General features: G+C 49.6%; 1 protein-coding gene across 1 annotated transcript in view; it reads left to right on the top strand.

Annotated features, from left to right (window-relative positions):
• MTREX (Mtr4 exosome RNA helicase) overlaps positions 1-26,960 on the top strand; it is a 780,177-nt gene that overhangs the window by 344,411 nt on the left and 408,806 nt on the right. The window contains exon 14 of the mRNA XM_085631304.1: positions 6,400-6,501. Within this exon, the coding sequence (XP_085487430.1) occupies positions 6,400-6,501 (102 nt within the window). The remainder of the gene's footprint in view (positions 1-6,399; positions 6,502-26,960) is intronic.

Consider the following 26,960-nt stretch of genomic DNA (forward strand, 5'->3'; position numbering starts at 1 on the left):
TCCCCAGGGCCATGAAGGGATCCAGGAGGGGGGCCGCACGGCCCCCCTCCCTACCATTGCAAAGCCCCGGGGAGGTGGTGGTCCCCGGGGCTCGGGTTCTGTAACGGACCCCCGAATTTACGTATTTAGTGCCCCGGGGAGGTGGTGGTCCCCAGGGCGTGTGGGGGGCTCCAGCCCCGCCACACAGGTTTTAATTAAAAAAAGAGAGCCCCGGGGAGGTGGCGGTCCACGGGACTGCGGGGGGCGGCGTGCCTCCCCATGGATGTTTGTTAAAGCCCCGGGGAGGTGGCGGTCTCCGGGGGGGATTGGGGGGATTGGGAACCCCCCCACGCATTATTTTTTTTAACAGCCCTGGGGAGGTGGCGGTCCCTGGGGCCACTAATTAAACAGTGCCCCAGGGTGCTGGCCCACCCATGGCTTTTTTTTAACGAAGCACGGGATTCGCGACCCCAACGTGATTTCTGCCGAAATTATAAAAACTAAAAATGCTTTTTTTGGCCCTGGGGGTCCTTGTGGGATCCCCTGAGCAGGCCTTGGGGGTCAGGGTGTTTCTACCCTGCCCCCTTTTATTGTTTTTTAACCTCGTGTTTGTTTTCTTGTGACGTGGTTCTTCCAAGTCACAAGATGGCTGCCAACACTTCTTGGTTTGGAGTGTTGGCAGCCAATTAGAATGAAGCTCGTGATCGGGAGGGTTCGCGAACCCTCCTCGGCCACAGATATTGAAACTTTTTCTTTCTTTAATTTCTCCATTAGCAATAATGGGGTAACCCTGTGTCCCTCAGAACCTATATAACTGATGTATAACGAAGTGGTTCTGTCGGGAATGTAACAATTTCTTGGTCCATGTAAATATATCCAGAACATTCACTTTTAAGTAGTAAACATTCAAAACGTATTGAAAGGAAAAGGTTCAATATCACATTTAAAGAACCAGATTGGGATACGCGGAACACACTACAAGGACAAAATATTTTGATCAAACAATGACAATTGTATTGTATGAGTATTATACACACAAATTAATGAATATGGCTGTCAATAAAACAATACAATACAAAGCGATAAAGTGATTGAAGTGCACAAAATGTGACTCGTGGTGATAAGTGAAAAAAGTACAGTACATATAATATACAAATAGGTAACACAAGGCCAAAAGTTATGTTGTACTGTCCATTTCTGAATGCATGAATACACGACCCAAGTGCGACTTTGTATTAGGATCAGGGAAGCTGCATGGACCAGTGTGACTGCAACGTCGACGTTTCGACCCTGGGCGAAAGCTTAGCTTATAATGCTTTAAAAGCGGGTGTTCATCAGGACTGGGGGGTAGGAAAACAACAGTTGACAGACGCAAGGGTTAAATCCCAGGGTTTCTTTAGTCTCTCAGCAACTACTGAACGGATTTACACCATTTAACAAAAAGGGATCTTTCTGAACCAAGACCTACCTTTTTGCCAAATTTGGTGTTATTCCGTTCAGCAGTTCGGGCTGTAGCTTTGTCTAAAGATTCCTATGGACAATTACATGGGGAAAAAGGAACAAGGGACTTGGTCCCGAAACGCGTTGAGTTGCCGTTTTCTGCATAAAATAAACTACTGCTTGAAAGCCTTTGTCCACGGTTGCTGTCATTCTGAGAAAAACAGCGTGTGTTTGATTTGTGTGTATGTATGTGTGTGTGTGTATGTATATGTGTGTATATATATATTCACTGAAAAAACCATAGGTTTCACACATGTTATAGTTAGCTGGACATTTTACTGATAAAAAACCAATGAAATTCCCCCGTTATAGTTACTGTAGGCAACTATAACTCACGCGACCGTAATCCTCTGCTGATGCTAATACTGTATTTAGACACTTATTTGCCCATGTCTTCTTCCATTAATTTTAGCTATACATATATTACAAATATTTTTTTTTCATAAAGACACATATGTCATCAGCAGAGGATTACGGTCGCGTGAGTTATAGTTGCCTACAGTAACTATAACGGGGGAATTTCATTGGTTTTTTATCAGTAAAATGTCCAGCTAACTATAACATGTGTGAAACCTATGGTTTTTTCAGTGAATTTGCAAGGTTTTTTAAATGCTAATTCCTAACTATAACGTGTGTGAAACCTATGGTTTTTTCAGTGAATTTGTACGGTTTTTTAAATGCTAAGTTACTTTACGCCATTTGTGGCGTGCGCGCCCACTTAACGCAGTTCGTTCCGTGAGCGCACGGTGCGCTTCGCACACCGTGCGCGCACAGTGAGCACGCGGTGCGCTTCGCGCACCGCGTGTCCACGTTACGCTAGATGGGCCATGAACGCACGATGCGCTTCGCGCACCGTGCGCACATGGAGGAAACATATGATGAGCATCGTTGTGACAGGTAAAATATATGTTTGGTTTGAAAAATATAAGCCATGCACAAATGGTGCCCTACGGGCACCAATGGCACACGGGTTGGGGAGAATTTGGATATTTTTTTTTTTTTTATTATTTGCTACCGTACGCGTACGGTAAGCGTAATCGGCGAAATTTTCCAAAAAATTAAAATTGCCTTTTTTCACTTGGGGGATCGTTGGGGACACCCCCAACATGGCTAGGTGCTTGGGAGCTGTCTAAACAGCCCCTTTACATGTTTTTACACTTTGTTTTTCCTCCCCCCCTCAGAGTGCGAGAGAGAAAATGGCGGCCGCCGCTTCCTGGTTTCGACCGATTCGAATGTTTACTAAGATCTAACGGCCAATCAGAATCGCGCTCGCGCACGTCACCGTACGCGTACGGTAAGCGCACCGTAAGCGCACCGTAAGCTGGCTCAGATATATATATTGATTTAAAGGCTATTTTCTCAGAATCTACTGAACAGATTTACACCAAACCTACAAAAGGCACTTCCTTGACCTGGGGACTACCTCTCTGCCAAATTTCATTAAATTCTGTTCAGCCGTTCGGGCTGTAGCTCTGTCTAAAGGTCCTATGGAAAAATGCATGGGAAAAACGCGTTTTGGGACCCCCCTTTTATCTCAGCCTCCGCTTGACGAATCCCCCCGAGACTTTCAGGGTAGGAGCGGAGCGTAGCGCCCCACCTATTTTGAAAAATTCGCGAGGATTCGTCGACCGGCGCCAAAGTTATTCAAAATAGAATGTTGCGGATTTCCTATGGAAACGTGGTCCTAACTATAACTACCTACTGGCGACCGCCAGTAGGTAATATGTGTATATATATATATGGATTGTGGATTCTAGGCAGCCTTGAACACCGACATTGCAAGATACACTCGGTAAACATTAGTTTTCTCCCTCCCTTGATGGATATAACAGCGCTCACAGAAGTACAACATAGCTCCACATCCGATACTTGCCGGAGAAATGCATGCTGGGATTTGGTGTTCTTCAGCATCGAACTGCAGCTGCAAGTAATTGGAGCCTGCCGCTCTCCAGCCAATGGGAGTGCGGTGGAACATACAAAGGAGGGAGGTAGTGTAATCAGGTGAAACCAGGCATCTGAGGAAGGCGAATGCGCCGAAATGCATTATGCCCATCACCGTGAATAAAGGACTGCCAAGAGAATCCACGCTGTGTCCTCTGATCTTTTCTTTGAAGGGATTTTGTCTGTGTGTATATATATATATATATATATATATATATATATATATATATATATATATATATATATATATATATATATATATATATATATATATATATATATATATATATATATATATATATATATATATATATATATATATATATATATATATATATATATATATATATATATATATATATATATATATATATATATATATATATATCCTACTGGCGGTCGCCAGTAGGTAGTTATAGTTAGGACCACGTTTCCATAGGAAAACCTCAACATTCTATTTTGAATAACTTTGGCGCCGGTCGACGAATCCTCGCGAATTTCTCAAAATAGGTGGGGCGCTACGCTCCGCTCCTACCCTGAAAGTCTCGGGGGGATCCGTCAAGCGGGGGCTGAGATAAAAGGGGGGTCCCAAAACGCGTTTTTCCCATGCATTTTTCCATAGGACCTTTAGAACGAGCTACAGCCCGAACGGCTGAAAAGAATTACTCAAAATTTGGCAGAGAGGTAGTCCCTAGGTCAAGGAAGTGCCTTTTGTAGGTTTGGTGTAAATCTGTTCAGTAGATTCTGAGAAAATAGCCTTTAAATCAATATATATATCTGAGCCCGCTTACGGTACGCTTACCGTACGCTTACGGTAAGCGTACGGTGGCGTGCGCGAGCGCGATTCTGATTGGCTCTTAGATCTTAGTAAACATTCGAATCGGCCGAAACCAGGAAGCGGCGGCCGCCATTTTGTGTATTTCACTCTGAAAAAAAAGAGTGAAAACAAGGAAAGGGGGCAATGAGGAGAGTTACAGACCCCCTAACATTTGTAAGGGGGTCAAAGAAGGACAGAAAAGTACAAAAAAAACATTTATTGATTTTAAAAAAAAATCACGGGGTACGAGTACGGTAAGCTTACGGTAAGCGTACGGTAGAAAAAAAAAAAAAAAAAAAAATGAAAATCAGATTTAAGTGTTTAGATATTAGGGGGCTCTAAAAAGAGCCGTTGTGTTTATGAAATGATTTTTTAGTGGTACCTACAAGTAAGTACCGATGCAGAGTCTAAGGTTCAAGAGGAAGACTCTGTTCCCTTCATCATTGAAGTGCGCACCATCTCCTCTATAAATGTCTTGCATGTCATAACGCAAGTTGTTGTGGTAAATGGCACCCATACCATAGTCACGGAGGAAAGCAGAAACCGATTTGTTGACGTGCTTTCTTGCTTTGTCATCGCACCGCGTGCCCACCGTGCGTGCACGGCACTAACTGCGTATAGTGGGCGCGCGGTGCGCGAAGCGCACCGCGTGCTCACTGTGCGCGCACGGAACGAACTGCGTTAAGTGGGCGCGCACGCCACGAATGGCGTAAAGTAACTTAGCATTTAAAAAAACGTACAAATTCACTGAAAAAACCATAGGTTTCACACACGTTATAGTTAGGAATTAGCATTTAAAAAACCTTGCAAATTCACTGAAAAAACCATAGGTTTCACACATGTTATAGTTAGCGGAAATTTTACTGATAAAAAACCAATGAAATTCCCCCGTTATAGTTAGTGCAGGCAACTATAACTCACGCGACCGCAATCTTCTGCTGATGACATATGTGTCTTTATGAAAAAAAAATATTTGTAATATATGTATAGCTAAAAATGTATGGAAGAAGACATGGGCAAATAAGTGTCTAAATAAAGTATTAGCATCAGCAGAGGATTGCGGTCGCGTGAGTTATAGTTGCCTGCACTAACTATAACATGTGTGAAACCTATGGTTTTTTCAGTGAATTTGCAAGGTTTTTTAAATGCTAATTCCTAACTATAACGTGTGTGAAACCTATGGTTTTTTCAGTGAATATATATATATATATATTCATCTTGGAATTGGGCAACAGGGGGTGGAGCAACAACCGAGACCTCTGACATTCCCACTTTAGGTGGTTGCTGTTAGTCACTGTATCTGGAGCTCCCTTCCCCCCCCCCCCCGCCGCCATCCACACACCCCGTCTAATGCAGACTGCGTTGCCACCTGCACAGTGAAAAGCAGACTGGCAGCTTTAAACCCAGTCTGTCATTCACAAAAGCGCTACCGCTGGAGCAGTTGAGTGTTCAGCTGCTCAGGGGACAGTGCACATTTTGTGATCGGGTGCACTGACCAATTCTGCAGCCAACACATCCAGTTAATGGTGAGTTGCTTTCAGATCAAGGCAGTGTGCCCTATGCGTAGTATAGGCTTTTGTCAGAAGGATCACTTGGCAATTTAAGAAATGGGATGGGTAGAAAATGTATGCATTTCTGAGGAACTCGACTAGTGTGTAGGACTGTCGTAGTTGCAAATTGATCCAACTGATGAACCTGTTTCTCCCTCACTGTTAGGAGTGCATCCTCATTTTTGGCATTTTACCAGACCACCAAGCAAGAGTTTATGGTCCATGGTATCAAATGCTGCCAATATATAATAAAAGGTTAAAGGGGCCAGACCACAGCAGTCCTTAACCTCAAACTAAATTTTCCTAGTATTTCAGAATCCATAGAGCAAAGAGCAAACATAACAAGAGAGCAACCGAGTGATGAGCAAAGGCTGGGAGCTATGAGGTACCATAAAGGAGGATGATCTGGGCCTGTGGATCTTGTTTTTCTTTTTTTTTTTTTTGTCCACGTGCAAATGGCAACAGCTTTGAAAAGTTACTTTGCTGACTTTGGGCTCTACCACGATTTATTTTGATTAAAGGATTCATTGCTTTTATTCTCAAAGTGATAAAATTGCTATTTTTCATAATCAAATGATTGCAATTGTTCTTATTCTCCTTTTTTTCCTTTAGGCCTTATTTGCAACTGAGACATTTGCAATGGGAATTAACATGCCAGCAAGAACAGTGCTGTTCACCAGTGCACGCAAATTTGATGGCAAAGATTTTCGCTGGGTAAGTGAGTTATATGCTCTGGTAGTAAATAAAGTCACTACATTCTTATTTTGTTCGTTTGTTTGCTTTAAAGAGCTTGTTGATGTATTTACTGATAAATGGCTAAACTAAACCTATGTTATACGTAGACATTCTGGTCTTAAAAAAAAATCTGAAAATGTAATTGTTTGATGTATGGACATATGTGAGGGAGGAAACTGTAGTACTGCTACTTCCTGTCCACCTAAACAGCCCGGTGTAAACAAATTGTATTGAGTCACTCACTGATTCTCTCGCACTGCTCTTGGAAACTTACTCCTATGGTATTTGTCCACTCCTCCTGCACATCCCTCCTCTCACACAGCAGCAGTGGTAGTTTCCTTCTCCCCCCACAACTGCCCCCCCCCCCCCAAATATCCCCAGGCCAAGCTCTGTCTGAGCTGCAGTATAGTTGTTTTTAACTGCTCCCTAGATCCCATACAAAACACACCATGTTGTGGGTGTTTTAGTACATCTGCATGCCCGATGGCAACAGGGTTCCTCGACATGTGAGAAAGCAGGTGAGATGAGAAACTTTGCAAGGTCAGCATGATATAGGTCTTGGTGGCAGCGATAGGAGTGTCAGCCCTTGCTTTCCTTTTAAGACTATATTGTTGAAGGGATTTTTTAAAAGTAATAAAGACCCACTTAGTGGCCTGATAATTAATATCTTCTTAAATTGAGTGGCTAGAGATCAGCCTTTCCTTCAGCTCTTTCCCCCAGACAGTATTAAAAGCAATAACAATCCAGAATCTGTATATACTTCTCCACAAAGCATAACATTGCTGCCATCGATGCCCATCCCTCATACGAACAATACAAGGAGAGTAGTTGTTCCCGCACTTAACTTTTTAATTGCATCTCTGTTGATATGTCACTTTGTACTGTCTTCCAGAGAGCACACATACACCGTATATTTATAATTCTACTTGGATAGACTGGGGCATTTTCCTTTCTGGAGCATAACCATGTTTGTTTGCAGTCAGTAGGCTGATTTTACTTGGCACAAGTAGTGTTCAGAGTAAGGACATTGTATAGTTCGAGAGCAGTCACAGTAAACACCTGTCCCCAGGACTGAAACTCCCACAAGTGTTATTTTTAGGTCTCGCCTAGCGAATGCAGCGCATGAGCTGCTTCCCCTTGGCAAGACTATTGTCGGTTTGGTGTGCGAAGAGAGACAAAACAGCCGATGTGGCGTACGCGCACCGTACGGTATCTCTTCTGCTCGCGGGCTTGTTCTTCCAGTCTGGCAAAGCCGGTCTTTTGTATCCACAAGTGTGGACCTTGATCATTCACTTTCAAGTCGTTCCTTTTGTCCACGGATGCACCCCTGCAATCACCACTGTTGTCTTTTTCACTTTGCGCAGCAGAACCGAGCACAATATTCACCATATGCCTGAATGTATCAATGCACCTCACTTTTTTAAATGTGTGCCCTGGCGAGGCCGTCTCTCATTAGCATTTATAACATTAATCACTATGCTACTAGAAAGATTTAAATTGTAACCCTAACATGAGCTCCTAGTGAACTATCGCTATCCTTACTAACAAGTATAACCCCACCCAGCACGGACACTGGAGAAAGGGGTGTTTGAGAGAACGGGATATCGTGGTAACACTATCCTGTGTCTGCTACGGACCTGTACCAAACTGATACTCATTCAGTGAGATTTAAAGAAGCTATCTCTTTTTCTAAGGTTTGTGGGGTCACAGGTCAAGACTTTTTTCTTCAAAGCAATGAGATTAACTTGCTGTCTTCTAACTCTACATTTCACATGGAGAAAGATAGTTTCTGAACTGATTTTAGATCGCAACCTTGTGTGAGGAGTGCAGATGTTTTTAGGACGGTAGATTCTCTGTCTCTCCATAACTATCAGTTTGTGGTTTTCGCTCATTCAAGCTGGGAGTTAATGGCATTAACAGCATCCGGTCAGCTGTTACTGCCCACTGTCACCTACATGTGAAGTGACTGATGTTTATTCTGGCTTAAAAACAGTTTAAAGTCATCAGAATGGCACAGGCGGCATGTGTTAGTCAGTGCCAAGGGTGAGCATGCAGTGACTGCACAATCAGTCATATTTGTAAATTAGGAGCACTGTATTCCTAACAGAGCCTGGGCTGTGTTCTGATAGGACGACGTGGTACACTCTGCTGTGGCCAATCACCATGCAGCCTGTTGATGAAACGCAGGAGTCTGTCCGGGCAATCCGGTCAAACCTTTGAGCTCTGCCTGGCTTGTTGTTCTCCGGCACCACCTGGATCACCGTTTCAGGTAATTCCCAGGAGCGCGTCTCCCTGCCCTACTCTTACATAATTGTTGAATAAACAGGGCATAGCATATGACCCAATGCAGTATCTTTGTGTGCTATCTTTTTCGACCTTTAGCCTTATTCGTTTTTTAGCTGCAAATCATAAAATATAATCCTCAGCCATTCCAATCATAACAGCCGGTCGGATTCCAAAAATATAGGGCGGAATCCCGCTCACGAGACACTTGTAGCAGGGCTTTAAGTGGGATGGAAAAACTCGGGGGTCTCTCGGTGCGTGGCCAATGTAATTAAGGCGTGGTTTAAAAACAAGTAAACCAAAAGTCTGTGCTTAGCATGGTGTGCTGCCCAACTTTGATTTTGCTGTTTGTCATTGCATGCAGATATTTGATACAGCAAGTAACATAATACCTACAAGAAGTCATGACTATTGGCTTTGTCAATGGTTGTTAGTTGCATAAGATAAATAAGCAGCAACTATGGCTAGTATATAATCTTAAAAAAGCTTCCACTTAAATCCCTGGTGACCCCACGACAATATTGCTGCTCCCGAGTTTCAAAAAGAGAAGGGAAATCCAGAGAGAAAACAACCCTCTTTAAAGGATTTCCCTTCCCCTACAACGCTCACCTGGCATGACGTCATGCCATAACTTCTCCAGTAGTGAGCAGTGTAAGCACGTGCACATGATGTGCCTGCTGTCACTGCAGCCTGGGAAAAAAAATGGACCGCCTGTTCCAGGGCACAAAACAGAGACCGATAGAGACACGTTTCGAGGCCCCTTTAAAATAAACTGCCGGTGCTCAGCACCGGTGAGACCCGGCCCACTTAAAGCCCTGACTTGTTGACTGAGGAAGGTTCCCCTTTCTCTCCAGCTTTCTCCCACGTTTTGCCTGGGACCTTCGCATCCTTGCCCCGCTACCGTGCTGCACTCCTCTGTGCTTTCTGGCCTGGCTGCCGCTCACCGCACTGCTGCCACACTGCACCACACAACGTTGCTCACATGTGTCTCCTGCAAGTTCTTATGATCAACCACTCCTACGCCAACAGCATCCAGCAGCCCACTTGCCAATAGCTCAAACTTGCGTAATGCGAGACCTATTGCATTGCAAATGCTTGTTATACATTTTTGTAAAGAGGACCTTTAATTGGAAAGGCAGTGTAAGCAATGCTTGCGGCACAGGTGAATAAGGGGTCTTGGCTTTAAAAACTCAGTTTGGCTAGCAGTGCAGAGAGAAGAGAAGCGGCTTAGCACAGGGTTGATATATTTCTTAATGCCCAAGAACAGCCTGCCTTCACCATTCTGGATGTGTTTAAGGTTGTGAACTTGTATAGTGTGTACTCTCAGATAAAAATAAACTGAAAACAACTAAGGACCTCTTTCCGAGTGGCGTAATTTCAAGTGGATCGATCACTTTGAGTGAAATTCTTCCACCCACAATTCCAAGTTTCTCTGGTCCAGCAGCACCAGAGCCATTTATTTCTGGGCTGGAGGCATGGGCCTGTTTTTACTACTGCAGGGGCAGTTGTTGCGAGCCACGTCTGGCCGCCCAGCCGAGCAGCAGTAAAGGAGAAGATAGACACAGCTCTCCCCGACCTTCACCTTTCTCCCACCTTACACCCCCACCCGCTGTTTTGCAGACAAAATCTGCCAGCATAGAGCAAGTGGAAATTACCTGAGGATTTTCCTCAAGGATCTAGGAGAACTTAAAGTATAAAGACCTGTTCTCGGGGGCGTGGTCTGAACGCCGATCGGGATGGCGGCGTGAGCCTGCAGCTCCGTGCCTGATCCCGTTGTTTATCCTGTTTACCCTCGACAACACACTGCTGGTGGTGCGGGCTTGCTGCACGGAGCACCGGGGTTGCGGAGGAGAGTGACGGTGGGACGCCGAGCGGCCAGAGGGGGTGCTGGAGCCCGAATACGGAACGACGAGGTGCGGTGCTTTGATGCCAAGATGGTGGCCGCCCCGAATGAACGGAGCTTCACTGGCGAAGCACAACGGCTCGCGGCTGGGGTGTGGGGCAGAGCACCCCCTGCTGAGTGAAGCGGTGCGAGTTCCCCGCCGTACGTGCGGCCACGGCCTTGGTGAGCGGAGCTTCCAGCGGCAGCGGATGTGAGCGATTGCGACGCCCCTCCCCTGTCGTCGAGCGCGGCGGCCTTGCGAGCCGGGCCCCGCTGCTGGGCTGCGAGTGGGGGAGTCCGTGGATGCCGAGACCTTGACGGTGCCGAGCCGCGGACGCAGCACGCAGGTGCACGGCGAGGACGGAGGAGGTGAGGAGAGGGCTGGACGCTGTGCCCGGTATCGGGGCTGTTTGGGGGCCCCTGGCGACGTTCCTCATGAGACGCGGATCCCTGGGTAGGGGCGGACCGGAGAAGAGGGGTTGCTGAGCCGCGAGAGGAGCTGACCCCGGACCGATCCAGGGACTGGCAGGAGACCTGCGGGGTCGGCGCTCTGCGGTTATGCGCTGTCGTCGCTGGCCCGACGGGGCATCGGACGCCCTGGGATCGGGGAGTGCTGGGAGCAGGCGCGCCGACCAGCCGCGGGCCCCTCAGCGGTACAACATTGGCCTCCCCTGGTTGGTTGAGCTGGGGCTTCCCCGCCGTGGACTCGAGATCGGGGTGAGTCCGCCTGGCAGACGCCGCTGACCTGGACGGCGGGCGGCCTTGGCGCGCGGAGTGCGCACTGGCATTTGGGGGGTGTGAACGCTGCCCCACCCGGACCGGGCGGTATAGGACAGTGAACGGCCAGCTTGCTGCGGGTTCGGGGAGTGTGGACTGACCGAAACTGACCCCTGGAGGGGGCGGCCGCGGCTCGAGGGAGACAGAGATCGTTGTGCGGGGGCCGGGCTCGGGGCCCTCTCTTCCGTGGTGGCTGAACGTTGGGACCGGCAAGCATTCCGGAGGTGACCCTGCTCTGGCGCTCACACAGGGCGAGATGGCCGCTCCGGGCATTGAGCCGCAGCTGACTTGTGGGCGCAGCAACGCGATGGGGCCGACCGCGGCTAGCGGGGACCAGAGTGATTCGGAAGGCGCAGCGCAGGAACGTCGCCTGAATAAACGGCTGGATAGCATACTGGAGGCGATCACTGCGACCAAGGAGGCCTTGCGTCACGACATAGCACAAGTTGCCACTGGATTGGGCCTCTTGAGGGCGGATCATGCTAAACTTACAGACAGGGTGAAGGACAATGAGTAACTGCTTCAGGAGCTCAAACCGGCAGTGGTGACTGCAGAACACAAAATCGCTGATATCCTGGGCCGCCTGGCGACGCTGGAGAAGCGGGCAGGGGACGCCGAAAGTCGTAATCGGAGGAACAACGTGAGGGTAGTGGGCCTGCCAGAACACATTGAAGGGGATGATGCGGTGGCCTATATGGAGAACTGGTTTAAAACTATTGTGGCCCCGGAGGGTCTTTCCCCCTTTTTCTCCCTGGAAAGAGCGCATAGGCAACCCGGCCCGCCCGCCCGCGCAGGCTGCCCTCCAAGACCGATGGTGGCCAGGTTATTGCATTATAAGGACAGAGATCTGTTGATACAGAGGGCGCGCTCGGAGGGCCCTCTTCAGGTGGAGAATAGCTCGGTCACGGTGTTCCCAGATTACACGCAGGAGGTTCAGAGAAACAGGGCTTCTTTTCTGGCTGTGAAGAAAGAACTGAGGACCGAGGGCATACAATATTCCTTGCTTTTTCCGGCAAAGCTGCGAGTAATCTTGGGTGATAAGACTCAATTCTTTCAGACCCCTGAAGAGGTGTGGTCGTGGCTTGAGATGTATCGTGCTGGAACGGACCGCAAAGGGAAAGGTGAGAAGCAGAGACAGAAGCCGATCCCGGTGCGGAAATCGCAACGCATCCGCAAACGTGATAAACTCAGGAGGGCGGTGCGGGACGACCAGATGGCGGACGACAGGAGGGGAGCACTGGCTGCAACGGCGATCATCACGGGCTCCCAACAGGAGAGGGTATCGGTGGGCTCGGACTCCGGGGAGGATGGAGGAAGATCGGGCGGTGAAAACTCGGATGCTAAGAGCTCTGGGAGGCTGGCGGTCACCCCACAGACGGCCGATGGCCTATTTAACGGTTGACACTAGAGGTGAGGCCATATTCCCCACTCCCGCTCTGGATGAATGCCCTGGTGCTCTGGGGATTAGCAGGTATTGTGTTGTGATCTCCATGGGGTCGTGGGCTCGGGGCGGGGTGCTTGGCTGGGTCCGGGTCGGCTCTGAATCACCCTCTCGTTGCCCTTAAGGCACTCTGTGGTGACGACCACAGAGTAGGGGATGTGGGGACGGTTGCAGGTTTGGATGGGGGCTGATATTGCATTATTGGGTCCTGTTCTGGGGAGAGGGGTGGGGGGAGTTTGTTGGGGTGTTTTAGTTTGGGGGCTTTACTGCGATGCTGTGGGTGGACAATTGACTCTGGTGAAATTGTTGGGTAGTGGCTGCAATGGGGACGTTACCTAATTTGAAATGCCTCACATGGAATGTCCGTGGACTTCGAACTATGACGCGAAGATATAAGGTGCACGCCCAGCTGGTGAGACGCGGCATCCAAATTGCACTACTGCAAGAGACTCACAAACTAAGCAGGAGTATACTGCACTGCAGAAGCGGTGGCGTGGCCAGGTGTTTGGGACCACGTACTCAGCGTTTGCCAGGGGGGTGTTGGTGTGGGTGAGGGCGGGTTCCCATTCCAGGCCACGAACCAGCTAGTAGACCCTGAAGGTCGCTTTGTGGCGGTAGAGGGGCGGCTCTATGGTCAGAGCGTGGTCCTGTGCAGTATATATGCGCCTAATACGGATAAGGCCCGCTTCTTTGCTAGCTTGACAGGCTCCCTGGCACATTTCCTGGCAGGCCCCATATTGCTGGGAGGGGATTTCAATTCAATCACGGATGTAGCCCTAGATAGGTCACATCCCCCATTGGCCGACTCCCCGGTGCGCCGGTTAGCGGCGCACAGAGCAGACTGGCAGGAGAGGTGGGGCCTGGTGGATGTCTGGCGGGAGCAACACCCTGGAGTCAGGGACTATTCCTTCTTCTCAGCGTTACATGCGCTGCATGTTCGGATAGACTCCATTTTTTGTAGTGGTCCCCTGGCTCCCATGATGGCCCAGACGGAGTATTTAACTAAAACTATCTCAGACCATAACCCATTGTTGCTGTCGGTGCAGTGGCAGCAGCCGAGGTCAGTTGTCCCCACATGGAGGCTGCGACCTGATACATTAGAAGACCTGGTGTTTAGCGATACGGTCCTTTAGGGCGTTGAGCTCTACTTTAGGGAGAATGAGGGCTCAGCTACCACGAGATCAATCGAATGGGATGCAATGAAGGTGGTGGCCAGAGGCATTTGTATGGGCAGATTTTCGAATGTACGGATGACAGTCCTGGCTGATTTGGGGAAGGCGGAGGGAGCACTGCGGGTTCTGGAGCGGCGCAGGCCTGAGCGGCCAGACTTACAGGCCGAGCTGCTTGAGGCGCAGGAGTTAGTGGCGACAAACGGAGCGCCTGCGGTGTTTTGATTATAAGTTGTATGTTACCAGAGTGCATGCGGAGCGAGACAAGGTGGGAACTTTACTGGCTAGGCTAGCTAACCCGGAACCCAGAGGTTGCCCGGTCATGAGCATTAGAACGGAGACGGGGGAGGTAGTCTACTCGCAGGCTGCGGTTTTGAAGCGCTTCCAGTCGTATTATACAGGCCTCTATGAAAGCCAATTGGGGGTGGGCGTCTCTGCAATAACTAACTATCTGGAGACTATTCAGCTCCCGGTGGTGGATGTTGAGACTGCAAAAGACCTGGGCGGACCCATAACGCTATCAGAGGTCCGGGTGGCCATCAAGCAGATGGCTAGAAATAAAACACCGGGAGTGGACGGCCCGCTGGTTGAATTCTATGCGCAGTATGTGGATGTGTTGGCGCCTAGGCTCCTGCTGGTCTACGCGGATGCCTTGACGCTTGGGCGTCTACCCCAGTCGATGAGGGAGGCATTGGTGGTGCCGCTGCTGAAGCCTGGCAAGGAGGCCTCCGATGTGAAGTCGTATAGACCTTTGTCTATGCTGACGGTGGATTATAAAATACTGAGTCGTATCCTGGCCACTAGATTGCTGCCACACATGACAAAGCTGGTTCATGGGGACCAAGCCGGCTTTATTCCTACCAGGAGCACATCTATAAACGTTCGTCGCCTGGTTAACATAATGGATAGCGTTTGGGACCTTGACCAGAAACCGGCAGTGTTAGCAGTGGATATCGAAAAGGCTTTCGACAGCCTAGAATGGGGGTACCTCGATGAGGTCCTAGAGAAGTTCGGCCTGGGAGATGGCTTTGGGCGTTGGACGAGGGTCCTCTACTCCTCGGCTACTGCCAGGGTCCGACTGGGATCTGTCATATCCTCCCAGTATCCGGTGCGCAGTGGAACGAGACAAGGTTGCTCGCTGTCTCCCCTGTTGTTTGCCTTAGCGATGGAACCTTTGGCGGCACGGGCGAGGACAGGGAGGGTGTACGGTGGGATTAGTTGTGGTGAAGCGACCCATCATATATCATTGTACGCTGATGACCTCTTACTGTACCTGGAAAACACCGAAGAGGCCCTGGTGGGGGCTGTGGGGATGCTATCGGGTTTTGGTAGGCTGTCGGGCCTCCGGGTCAATTGGACGAAAACTTCCCGCTGCGGGCAGCTACGCCGTATCCCCCTCCAACGGTGAATGTGGTCTGGGAGGCTACATGCTTTACCTATCTGGGGGTCCGAATATATCATGACGTCGCGAACTTGTTAGACTGCAATATAGGGCGTTGCATATGGGCCCTGAAGGGGTGCATGACATTTTGGGCCTCCCTTCCGTTATCAGTGCAGGGCCGGGTCGCATTGTTAAAGATGGTGGCGCTGCCTCGACTGCTCTATTGTTTCCGCACCCTGCCAATCTGGGTCCCACAGCGGATTTTCAAAGATCTGAGGACGTTGGTCATCGGTTTCCTATGGGGGACCGGACGTCGTAGGGTGGCCCTGACGACTCTGATGCGGCCCAAAATCGAAGGAGGGTTGGCAGTCCCAGATTTCGAATTATATTACCTGGCGGCGCAGCTCCAAGTTTTGACACACAACATTGCTAGAGTGTTTAGAGGCCCGGAACAAGGGAGGGGGACCGGCATCCAGAGACATATTTTATCTTATATAGTAATGCAACAGAAATTGGACCTGAGAGGCTTGTCTATAGAGGAGAGAACTCTTCAGCTGTGCTGGTGCAGAAGTATGAAGAGAGCGAAAGCAGTGTGTCCGTATGCTCCGGAGATCCCTCTGGGGATGCTGACGGCGTTACCGCATGGAGGCGACTGGTCCCCGTTGGCAGAGTGGGAGGAGTTGGGGCTGCAGATGGTGGGGGACCTTTGTCAACGGGGTGCTTGCCCCCTTCGGGGAGTTGCAGGCGCAGTTTGGCCTCCCGGATGGGAGTTATCTCCTGCATGCGGCGGTGATTGCAGTGATATAAAAGCATTGGAGGGGAGGGCTGGTGGAACCTACCGCAAACGCGGCCTGCCAGTATGTGGTGATGGCGGCGGGAACGCTTAAGGCAGTGACCTGCCTCCACTCTAGAATGCTACAGGAGGGGTTAGAGCCGCTCACAGCGTTGAAGGAGACTTGGGAGGAAAGTATAGGCAAGCCCATTCCGGACACGGTCTGGAGCCATATTCTGCGAAGAACGTGGAAGGGTAGCAGGAATGCCCATTTTCAGCAGGTCCATTTCTTCCTCTTACATAGGGCCTACCTGACGCCGGGAAGGATTAGACGATACTTTCAGGCGCAGGAGGCGGCGTGCCCGAGATGCATAGCGCTTGGGGCCGAGCTGGACCACCTACTCTGGGGGTGCCCGAAGCTGGGGACATATTGGGCTGAGGTGGGAGAGCTTTTGAACACGGTCACGGACTGGGAGGTAGAATTCGACATGGCGGCGTGTCTTCTGCTCTGGTTCCCTCACACGGCAAAGACGAAGGTGACTAGCAAGTTCATTGACCTAGGCCTCATGTTGGCCCAGAGAGAAATTACATGGCACTGGAAGTCTCGGGAGGGCCCCTCAGTTAGGAGATGGACGGCTGAGCTGTTGAAATGGTCTGGATGTGAGAGTGTGCTCAGAAGGCGACAGGCAGTTAAGACAGGTAATGAAAAGGGATTGGAGTGGGCGAGGGCTTGGGAGATGATAGTACAGGCTCTGCAAGCCTACCTACTGGAGGGTGCGGAGCACGACCATTCGGAAGGCGGGGTTCCCGGAGGCTTGAGAGACCATATGCAAGACCCGATCAATGGCGAACCATAGCGTCAGAACCCACAAGTATAACCCACAGCAGCAGCAGTTGGGGGGTGGGAGGGGTGGGGGGGAGTTCATGGGGTATAGTTGTAGGGATATTACGAGCGCTGGCAGACCGGCCCTCTGACCAAGGCCTAGAAGGGAATGGGGCTTTAGAGCAGCTTTCCTTAGGTACCGCTAAGGTGATGTTGGGTAGGCGGCAGGCGCAGCGCCTCCGGGAGGGAGCTAAGGTGGACCGGTGCTGTGGACGAGGATAGCCTGGTGCAGCTGACTCTGAGTGGCTGACCGTATTTGGCAGCGATTGTGGGGTGGGAGATGGTTGGTTGTAAAAGCAGATACTATATTACGCTGTTGACCTGACGTCTCTGTGAGCTGCTCGCCTGAACACTCTGAGTCACTGTGCTGGTACGCCGCCCGGCCCCCGGGATGTGGGCTGAAAGGCTGTGTGCATTGTTATAACGGCAGCGGAGATTTGAGATGTCGAGCGTGTACAGGTTGACTTACTGGATGCCTTGTTTACAACTCTGCAATAAAAATATGTTTAAAAAAAAAAAATAAATAAATAATGACCTGTTCTCTCCGGGTCCATGTAGTTATTCCCCATTCCATGTTCAAAATGTGTAATAGCTGGAATTTAGTGCAGGAATTCCAGGGGACCGGAATTGGTTGCTATCCCCCTTGTATCGCTGGCAATCTTGTAATGAGTGCCTGACTGTATCACTCCGCTGTGTAGTGGCCCCATTTAATGTGATATCTACAGTTTATTTTCTTTTTTTAGCTAATATCACTTTGCACTCTAATTTCTAATTCAACATTTCCCATTAGGAGTACAGATCTAAAAGTCCCAGAATGCAGGGTACTATTGGATAAAAAGCCAGGACTTATTGCACGTATCACACACGATATGGGGCTTCTTGGCGGAAAGGTATAAACAAAGGAAGATGAATAATTCTCTAAATTCCCATAAACGTTCCCTTTAATGATGCGTTTAATCTTATCTTATTTCATGAGGTATGTCTGCCCCCACATATTGGTTAACCTCTTTTGAGAACGTCTGCTCAGAGTAGATTCATGCATTATGGAAGGTGATGAGGTGGAAAGCAAGGTTTTTCATTTTTTCCTATGCCATATTCTGCTCCATCAGTTATCTGAAGCCACTTTCCTTCATGTCTTTTCATATATAAAAGACACTTTCATATTTATTCCTCCAGCCACCATAAGTCATGTTGTACCTGTTGTGTTGTACACGAGAAACATTTATATGTGTTTGCCTAGTCTTTATTAGGTTTTACCTCTATACTACCCTTTGAACTAATTCTGGAGCTGCCCGTCTCACCCATGAAGTTCCTTCACTGGTTTCCTCTGGACTGTCCTTGCTCTTCTCCTGGAGATAGGCCGCAGTGTCTACAGTCTTGGGTGTGGACCTGGGAGTCCATAACCAGGGTCCTGATATTCTCATGGCAGGATATCTGTTCAGTTCTTATAGGAAAAAGACAGTCTCTGGCATTATATTCTCCACTTCTCAATGAAGATAAAACATTCCTTGTGCCCCACACTTCCATCCCCACTTGAGGTTAAAACTCCTCTTTGTTTTTAGATGCATCTGGCCATGCCAAATCACAATTCTTTTAGTCCGAATTGCTCCTCTGTGGGGATGGTGTGATGTTCAGGCTCTTATGTGGCTCCAGCTGGTGTGGTGTTGGGATATGTCTCTTCTGTTGTGTTGAACTATCAGAATATGGTGCACCTGGATGGGAGCACCCTTCTAAATCTGATAGTTTTTTGGGGGTTTTGTCGGTTTGAAGGTTTCCTCAACCCAGCTGCGACCAGTGATTCTTTTGTTTCAATAGATTGTGGTGACTTGCACTCTAGGTGTGAAATGTTTTCTCTTGGTTTTCTATGTGTAGGTTCTCTTGACTCTGGTGAGAGCAGTGATTCAGTTAAAACAGGGAAATTTGGTGAAACACTCCACGAATCAGATGTCTTTAGTTTGCTTTCTAGCAGTAACCCTTCAGCTATTTTCTTATGCTCTTTAACCTGGTGCGCTACTTAGACTGTGAATTTCACTCCTATCTGTCAGTCATGTTGTCTGTTTGATGACTGCTGTTAGGATCATATGTGTCCCTTGCTGTATTTCTTTGGGTTGTACGGGTCTTATTTATCTTCTTTTTATATTTAATTGAGGGCTACCTCTAGTTACTGTTCCATATATGGTGTCTTTCTCGGCTACATTTGTGTGCTCATTTCCAGAGTATTGCTATATTATCAGATCTCTGAAGTTTGTTTACTCCTCAGTATACTTTTGTCTGTGCCATTTTCATTCAGTGCAGCTCTACTTGATACCTATATGTGCAGAGTCCATCTTGAAGCTTTTTAAATGGCTGAATTTCATAGCTGGAAATGTCTGGGACATAAGTCAGCTATCATGCTCTACTAGATCAATGAGAAACTATAACTGTTTGAGAATGTTTTCCAGTGACTCAAGCCACCTCATCTACCTGGGGCCCAAACTTCATGCATCAAGTTTTGTGGCTGTAGATGGCACTTCGATGTAGGGAGTAGTTTGTGAGCTTCTGTTATCAGGCATGGTGGCGAGGTGTGGGCGCCCATCTGCTGCTCAAAGTGTTTGCTGCAACATCACTACTTAGTGTGTGTTTTATAATGGTGCCAAATGTCCTTTCCAAGCTATTTGCGTTTGCTTCATTGTGTTAGTTTACAATTGTCTGCCATGCTGGTCACAGGTAATTTTAGAGTTATTGCTGTAGTACTTCAGGATGTTTTGTATAATTTTTTTGTGAATCACCCGTTTCCACAGAATATGACTAGAATTTTTTTTTTTTTTTTTTTACTCAAATCTTATTCGGTTTTGCACAGACGTTGGAAAGGCACGACCACATTTGTACCAAAATTAAAGATGGATAACTCAGACCACGCTTAGACCCTCCACACGCCCGTATACAACTCATTGATGCACTTGTGTGTAGCCTGGTGTTGGCTCACGATCAAAGACCTCCTCAGCCCTGCCCCCATTCCATTCAACCCAGCAGCCCCAGCCATTTGCCCCACACTCGTTTGCATTTTTTTGCACATCCCTGAGCCTGGTATACCGGTTGTTCCTGCGAGACACACCAGTCTAAGCCCCTCCTCCACTGGGCTATTGAGGGGGGGGGGGCTTGAGTTCTAACATCTGGCGGCAATATCTTTTGGCCACCACCAGGGCTGTACCCATGAATGACCTATCTGCCCTAGAACCTCCTACCTTCTAGGATCCCCAAGAGCACAACATCTGGTGTAGAGGGCACTTCCCACCTCATTATCCTATTCAGTTCCACAGCCACTGCCGCCCAGTAATTTCCTTCGGGGGTGCAGGACCAAGTCGTATGATAAGTCTGCGGGTTCTTCTGAAAAACAGGGGCAACTCTGGGCAGGGAGACAGCCGGCTTGGTGTAATCTGATGGGGGTGAGGTATGCACAATGGAGGTAGTAATGTTGAATAAGTCTCAACCTGGCTGATATTATGATCACTCAGGGGGGCCATGACAGCATCCCTCCAATCATCCTCCTCCATAGGGCTCAGCCAACCCTTCCATCTGGTTCGTAAGTGATTTAGCGAGGTGGGGGAGTTTATAATGAGGGATTTGTAGATCCGGAAGACACCTCCTTGACCCAGTTCCCCCATGAGTATCATCACTTCAAGTAAACTGAACTCTGGGAGCTTTGTGCCCGTGGGAATATGTGTTGCTAGCGCAGGCCTGAGCTGCAGGTATTTGTGAGATTTCGTGGTGTTAAGTGAGTATATGTGCTGGAGGTCCTGAAATGTGCGTAGTTGCCCTCTCCACCAGACGTCTCCGATCTGGGAGATACCGATAAGGTCCCACTTCTGGAATTCCTCTAGCCACGCCACCGCACCCACCCACGTGCCCTGCCATAAGGGTGTTTGCAGTGTCAACTTATGGTCCCAGCAGGTGTAATGATGTGCGGATTGTCATGCCAGGAGGACAGATCTGGTGACAGAGGGAATACTCTGAGGTATTGGAGAGCCATACAGCATTGCTGAGATCCATTGGAGACCCAACTCGTCAAGCTCCAACTGGTAAGCTGGGTCTGTCCACCCTCCTGACATACTCATTGATCACCAGTAGGCGTGTGGCTATGTAATACAGGTGAAGGTTTACCATTCCCATGCCCCCATCATATGGGACATTTGGCAGTAAGCCAACGCCATGCGCAGCCTCGAGTTGCCCCAAAGAAATGAGGTTGACATTTTGTCTAAGGTATGGAACCAGTGTTTTGGGAGGTGCAGAGGGATATTTTGAGGACATAGAGGAAACTGGTAAGGATCATCATCTTGTACAGCGCGATCTTCACCATAGGATTTTGGGGAAGAGTTTGCCAGTTCTGCAGCTCTTCTTTGGTCCTCTTGAGCAACGGGGAAGGTTCAGGGACCACGTGAGTTCTGGGTGTAAAGCTATCCATATCCCCAGGTACCGGAAACTAAATCGACGGAGTGGGATATTTATTTGCCAGTCAATGCAATCACGGGAAGGGTGTAGCGGGACCAGTATGGATTTAGCAGGGTTGATTTCCAGACCTGAGCCTTCCCCAAAGAGTTTGAGGATCTGTAGGCAGCGGGGGTGGCCCTAGCGTTCAGTGTCTGCCATGTAGAGGAGCACATCATCTGCATACAAGGCTATACGGTCTTCTTAGGATGAGCTCCAACGCCATCCCTGGATTTGGGCATCTGAACTAATGAGGTGGGCCAGGGGTTCAATGCTATGGCAAAAAGAAAGGGGGGAGAGGGGACAACCCAGCCTCGTGCCACGGCCTATGTGGAACTCCTCCGATAAAATACCGTTGGTCATGATCCGAGCTGAACGGTTAGAATATAGCACCTTTCGAGCCCTCTGAAGTACGGACCGATGCCCTTGCGGACCAAAACGGCTTCCAGGTATCCCCAATCCACCGTATCAAAGGCATTCTTATAGTCTATTAATAGGAGAGGCCGTTCAGCGGGAGGAGGTGTCGGTGGGCCAGAGCTATCTGTAGACGTCTCAGACAGTGTCTCGTGCTCCTACGGGGCATGAACCTTCACTGATCGGGGTGTATGAGGGTTGTGATTACCCCTGTGAGCCGCTTTGCTAGGATTGAGGCATAGAGTTTAACCTCCGTGTTGATGAGTGAGATTAGGCGGTACGCCGAGCATTCAGTGGAGGGAGGATCAGTTTTGGCAATTACAACTAACGTGAAGCCTCCTCTCCAATGCCTCCGCGTATAGGGCATGAAGGTGTGGGCTCCAAAGTGCCCTAAAGGCCAGATAGTATTCCATTGGGTACCCATCGGGCCCGGGGTTTTGTTCGTGGGCAATGACTAGATTTTTTTTTTTTCCAACCATATTTTATTAATTTTCAAGATAAGAGCATTGGTTACATACATTGATCTTGGCATTGCGTGATACAACATGCCCGTGCACATTTATGTGGCCAATCCCTTAGCTTGCTTCCCTAAGGAGCAGTCTGCTTTCCGCCCCTGCCCATTTATCTAGCTCATGTTTCCAGGACATAATCCGCGGTCCCCCCGGCATCTTCCAATTCCTAGCTATTTCCCTTTTTGCCAGTATGTAGGGCATGTCTCGGAATTTCCCCATCACCATATTTTTGGCCGTATGCGTAAACCATCCCAAGAGAAAGTTGTTCTGGAGTGTGCGGGAGCACCATGTCGATGAGGTCGTCCACCACCCGTCTTATTTCCTCCCAGAAAAGCTGCAGTGTGGGGCAGCTCCAAAACATGTGTATTATGTGGGCCTTCTCTCTCTGCAGCGTGGGCATGCAGCCGTCTCCGTCCCAAAGTATCTCCTAATGCAGGATGGAGTGAGGTATGCTCCATGCAAGACGTTAAAGTTGATTAGTTTAGTTTAAAGCGCGCATTTCGGGACACTTTCAATGTTTGAACCAGGATCTTATCCCACTCTATCTCCGCGATCTGTTTCCCGATATCCCCTTCCCACTGTAATAGCAAGCGCTCTAGCGGCGGTTGTATGTCTCGTCTAAGCACCTTATATAGGCAGGAAGCGGTCTTAATCCTCCCCGCCGATAACGCAATATATCTGCACCCCGCTAGTGCTCGCGGCTCTGCCCCTCCCACTCCCCAATGTTACCTGATCCTTATGGTGAGGGCCCCATGTCTCAGGGAATTACATGCCGGTAGGTCGTACGCCGCCTGAAGCATTTCGAATGGAAGGAATGTAGCATCCTGATAGAGATCCCCCATCTCCTTCAGTCCTGCCTCAGCCCAGTCTTCCAACCCCACCCAGTGTTCTCCCTGCGGCAGCCTCTCCAGTGTCGTAATGGGCAGATACGGGGAGTAAGGAATTTTGGCTCCCACTCTTCTCGGGTACCTCGCCCAGCATGTCACCACTACCTTAATTTCTGCTGTGTCCTCCGACCCGTTCCTACGCACCCTCAGCAGGAACCTCGCCAGGTCTGGGTTATCCGGTGCATACGGATATTGCTCCCTCCGGGTTGCGCCCCGCCGCCAGCCACTGGATCAGCCAGTTCAGCTGGCCTGCTAAATAATACCCTTCGAAGTCTGGGGCTGCCAGTCCTCCCTCTGTCATGGGTCGCTGCAAGGTGGTTAATGCCATCCGTCGGCGTCCCGCCCCCCCCCCCCCCCCCCAAATTAATGCTGTGATGGATGAGTCAAGATCTTTGAAAAAAGCTCTCGAGATCCATACTGGAAGAGTCCCTAAGTAATACAACAATCGAGCGAGCGCTACCATCTTGAAGACCGCCACTCGCCCGGCTACTGATAGTGGCAGTGTCCCCCAGAAGGCCATTACAGATTTCACTGATTGTATCGCTCTGCCCACATTACCCTCTAAGATATCCATCTGGCTGTGATATATTTTGACTCCTAGGTATGGCAGACAGTTGGGCTCCCGCTTCAGGTTCTCTAGGTCAGGAGGTGGGTGGCTATTGGGCTCAAGCGGATACAGACTGGATTTCCTCCCATTAACTCTGAGGCCAGATACAGCACCAAACCCAGCTAGCATGTCCCGCTCTCCTCTCTGCTCTACCGCCGTGTCACCGAGGAATAGTAAGAGATCGTCCGCATACCGGGCTATGAAATGCTACACCCTTCCTGCTCTTAGGCCAGCATAGTTCTGTCCTCTTGGTGCTCTGCATGCCAGTGGCTCCATGGCCAACGCAAACAGGAGCGGAGAGAGAGGGCATCCCTGCCTCATGCCTCTCTCCACACACTGTTTGGGCGATATAGTTCTCCCAGTGCGCACCCGGGCTGTGGTTGATGCATATAATAGTTGTGCCCACGCCAGAAAGCCTCCGTCTAGACCCATCTTATCCAGGACCTCATACAGGTATGGCCACTCCATGCTATCGAAGGCCTTCTCTATATCTACTGCGAGGACTGCCGCCTTCTGTTTGTCATACCCATTCGCACCCATGGTGGCAAGCAGTCGCCTGATATTTATGGCCGTGCTCCTCCCCAGGATGAACCCCGCTTGGTCCCTGTGAACCAAGGCTGTCATATGAGGGAGTAGGCGTATCGCCAATATTTTGCTCAGGATTTTATAATCCATGTTGAGCATGGACAGGGGCCTGTAAGTTGTGAAATCATGTGGCTCTTTCCCTGGCTTAGGCACCGGCACTATAAGGGCTTCCCTAGTACTCTCTGGGAGCAGGCCCGCCGCCAGGGCCTCCTGGTTCATAGTGACCAATCTGGGTTCCAGCTCTTCCGCATATGTCGCGAAGAACTCCGCCGGCAGACCGGCAGTGCCTAGGGTCTTATTCCGCGCCATGCCCTTGATGGTGGCCCGTACTTCCCTCTGGGTAATGTCTGCTCCTAGTTCTTTGGCCTCTTCAGGGTCGAGCCTCCTTATCTGCATGTCTGCAAGGTACTCCCTTGCATCAACCTGGGTACCTGTCTGCGACCGCCGATATAGCCAAGCAAAGACCTCATTGATCTTCAACTGCGTGTAGTGCCTGATCCCTTCTTCGTCTTCAATTTCCACCAGTGGCTGCGATCTGCTCACTGGGTTTGCCAGCCATGCCAGGAGCGATCCCGACTTGTCCCTTTCTGCATGCGTGCGCTCTAGAAATATTTTGTAATCAAAACACCTGAGCTTCTCCGTCTGTTTTGCCACCTCCTCCTTAGCCTCTAAGACCTCGTGTTGGAGCTCTGGGTGCCCTGGTCTTCTGCATTCTAGGGACCTAAGGGTCGCTTCTGCTCCCTCCACTTCCCCCAGAATGACGCATCTAACCCCTGTGGAGCGCGTTATGCACTGGCCCCTCAGAACCCCATGAAGGCGTCCCACTCAATATTTGGTGTGGAGGCCGTTCTGGCATTAGACTCAAAGTAGTGTGTTATCTCGCCCCTAATCTCTTCTCAGAAGGCCTGATCCTTTAGGATGTCCAGGCGGAGTCTCCATGTAGGGATCGCCCCGTCTGCTGTCTACAGGCCAGGGAGAGGAGCAATGGGTTATGATCTGATATCGTGCGCGCAAGATATTCTGCAGCATAAGCTGTGCGGTGGACTTCTACCAGACCTAAAAAGGCATAGAGACTGACATGCACGTCATGCATTGCTGAAAAATAGGAGTAGTCTCTATCATGCAGATGTAGAACCCTCCAGGTGTCTATCAGTCCCCAGCTCTGTCTCTAGACAGTGAACGCCTGTGAGGTTCGCGCTGCCTGGGAGTTTCGCAGTGGGGATAGGATCAGTCCAGAGAGGGGTCATCTACACTATTAAAATCTCCTCCCACCAAAGTAGTGCCCGCTAGGTATTGCACCAGGCAGTGACTCAGCTTTGCAAAAAAGGCATGTTGCTCTATATTAGGGGCGTATATGTTAATTATGTTTATTTCCCGGCCCTCTAGCCGCCCCCTGATGGCTACAAAACGACCCTCCGGGTCTATTACCCAGTCCAGTAGTTGAAATGAGACACCTGCCTGAATCCAAATTAGTACTCCCCGAGCATATGCTGAGTAGGTGGTGTAGAAGAGCTGACCCCTCCACCGTCTCTGCAATGCTTTCCCTTCCTTTTGCGTGAGGTGCATCTCCTGAAGTAGGACTATCTGGGCACCCCTCCGCCTGACATATCACAGAACTTTATGGCGCTTCGTCATTGTGTGCATTCCTCTGATGTTCCAAGTCATACATTTGTATCATTGCGCATCAGCCATTGAGTGGTTTAACAATTATCCGCCCTCTGCGCACCTGCCAGAGCCCCATAAGCGCGCTCAGTCTCTTGTAGTGCTCTGCTTGCTGCAACTCAAGGCCCCCCCTTAAAAACCTTGAACATTTCCCTGAACTCCCGCGCCCCAGGATAAGTAGGAAAACACCCCCCATCCAAACTAAGGTTAAGAGTCCACAAGTGACTACTTGCAGTTCGATCAGTCAGTTGTAGGGTGGCAGGCTGCTCGTTCACCTCTCTCCTGGTCTCTGCGGCTGCCCTTCACTCTTGTAGTCACAAAGGAGCCCCAACAGTGCCTCCCCATCAACCCCAATACCTCTGTATCAGGACAAGTTCATTCTGCTTTGGCGCTGATCCGCACACAGCATGCTTCGGTCCCTTCTCCGCTAGGCGATGTCGTCAGCCGTCTGTGGCGTGACGTCTGGGAGAACCACGCTCAGCACCTCTGAGTCACTCGATCCATGTTCTGAACCAGTCGGCTGCCGTCTCGCTGCTCTTGGGAGGGGCTGGGCTGCTCCCCCCACCGCTGATCCTTGCTACCACCTGCATCGCATTCCGCCGTTCCATCTGTGCCTCTTCTTGCTTGGGAGCTAGAGTATTTCTTTGCAGTCTTTGACTTGGGGAGAGACTAGATCCTCTCCGTCGCCGCTCCGGAACTCGTATTGGTGCCATCTCTGT

This window comes from Triturus cristatus, chromosome 2_1 (assembly GCF_964204655.1).
Source record: "Triturus cristatus chromosome 2_1, aTriCri1.1, whole genome shotgun sequence".
In the NCBI taxonomy this organism is placed as follows: Eukaryota; Metazoa; Chordata; class Amphibia; order Caudata; family Salamandridae; genus Triturus; species Triturus cristatus.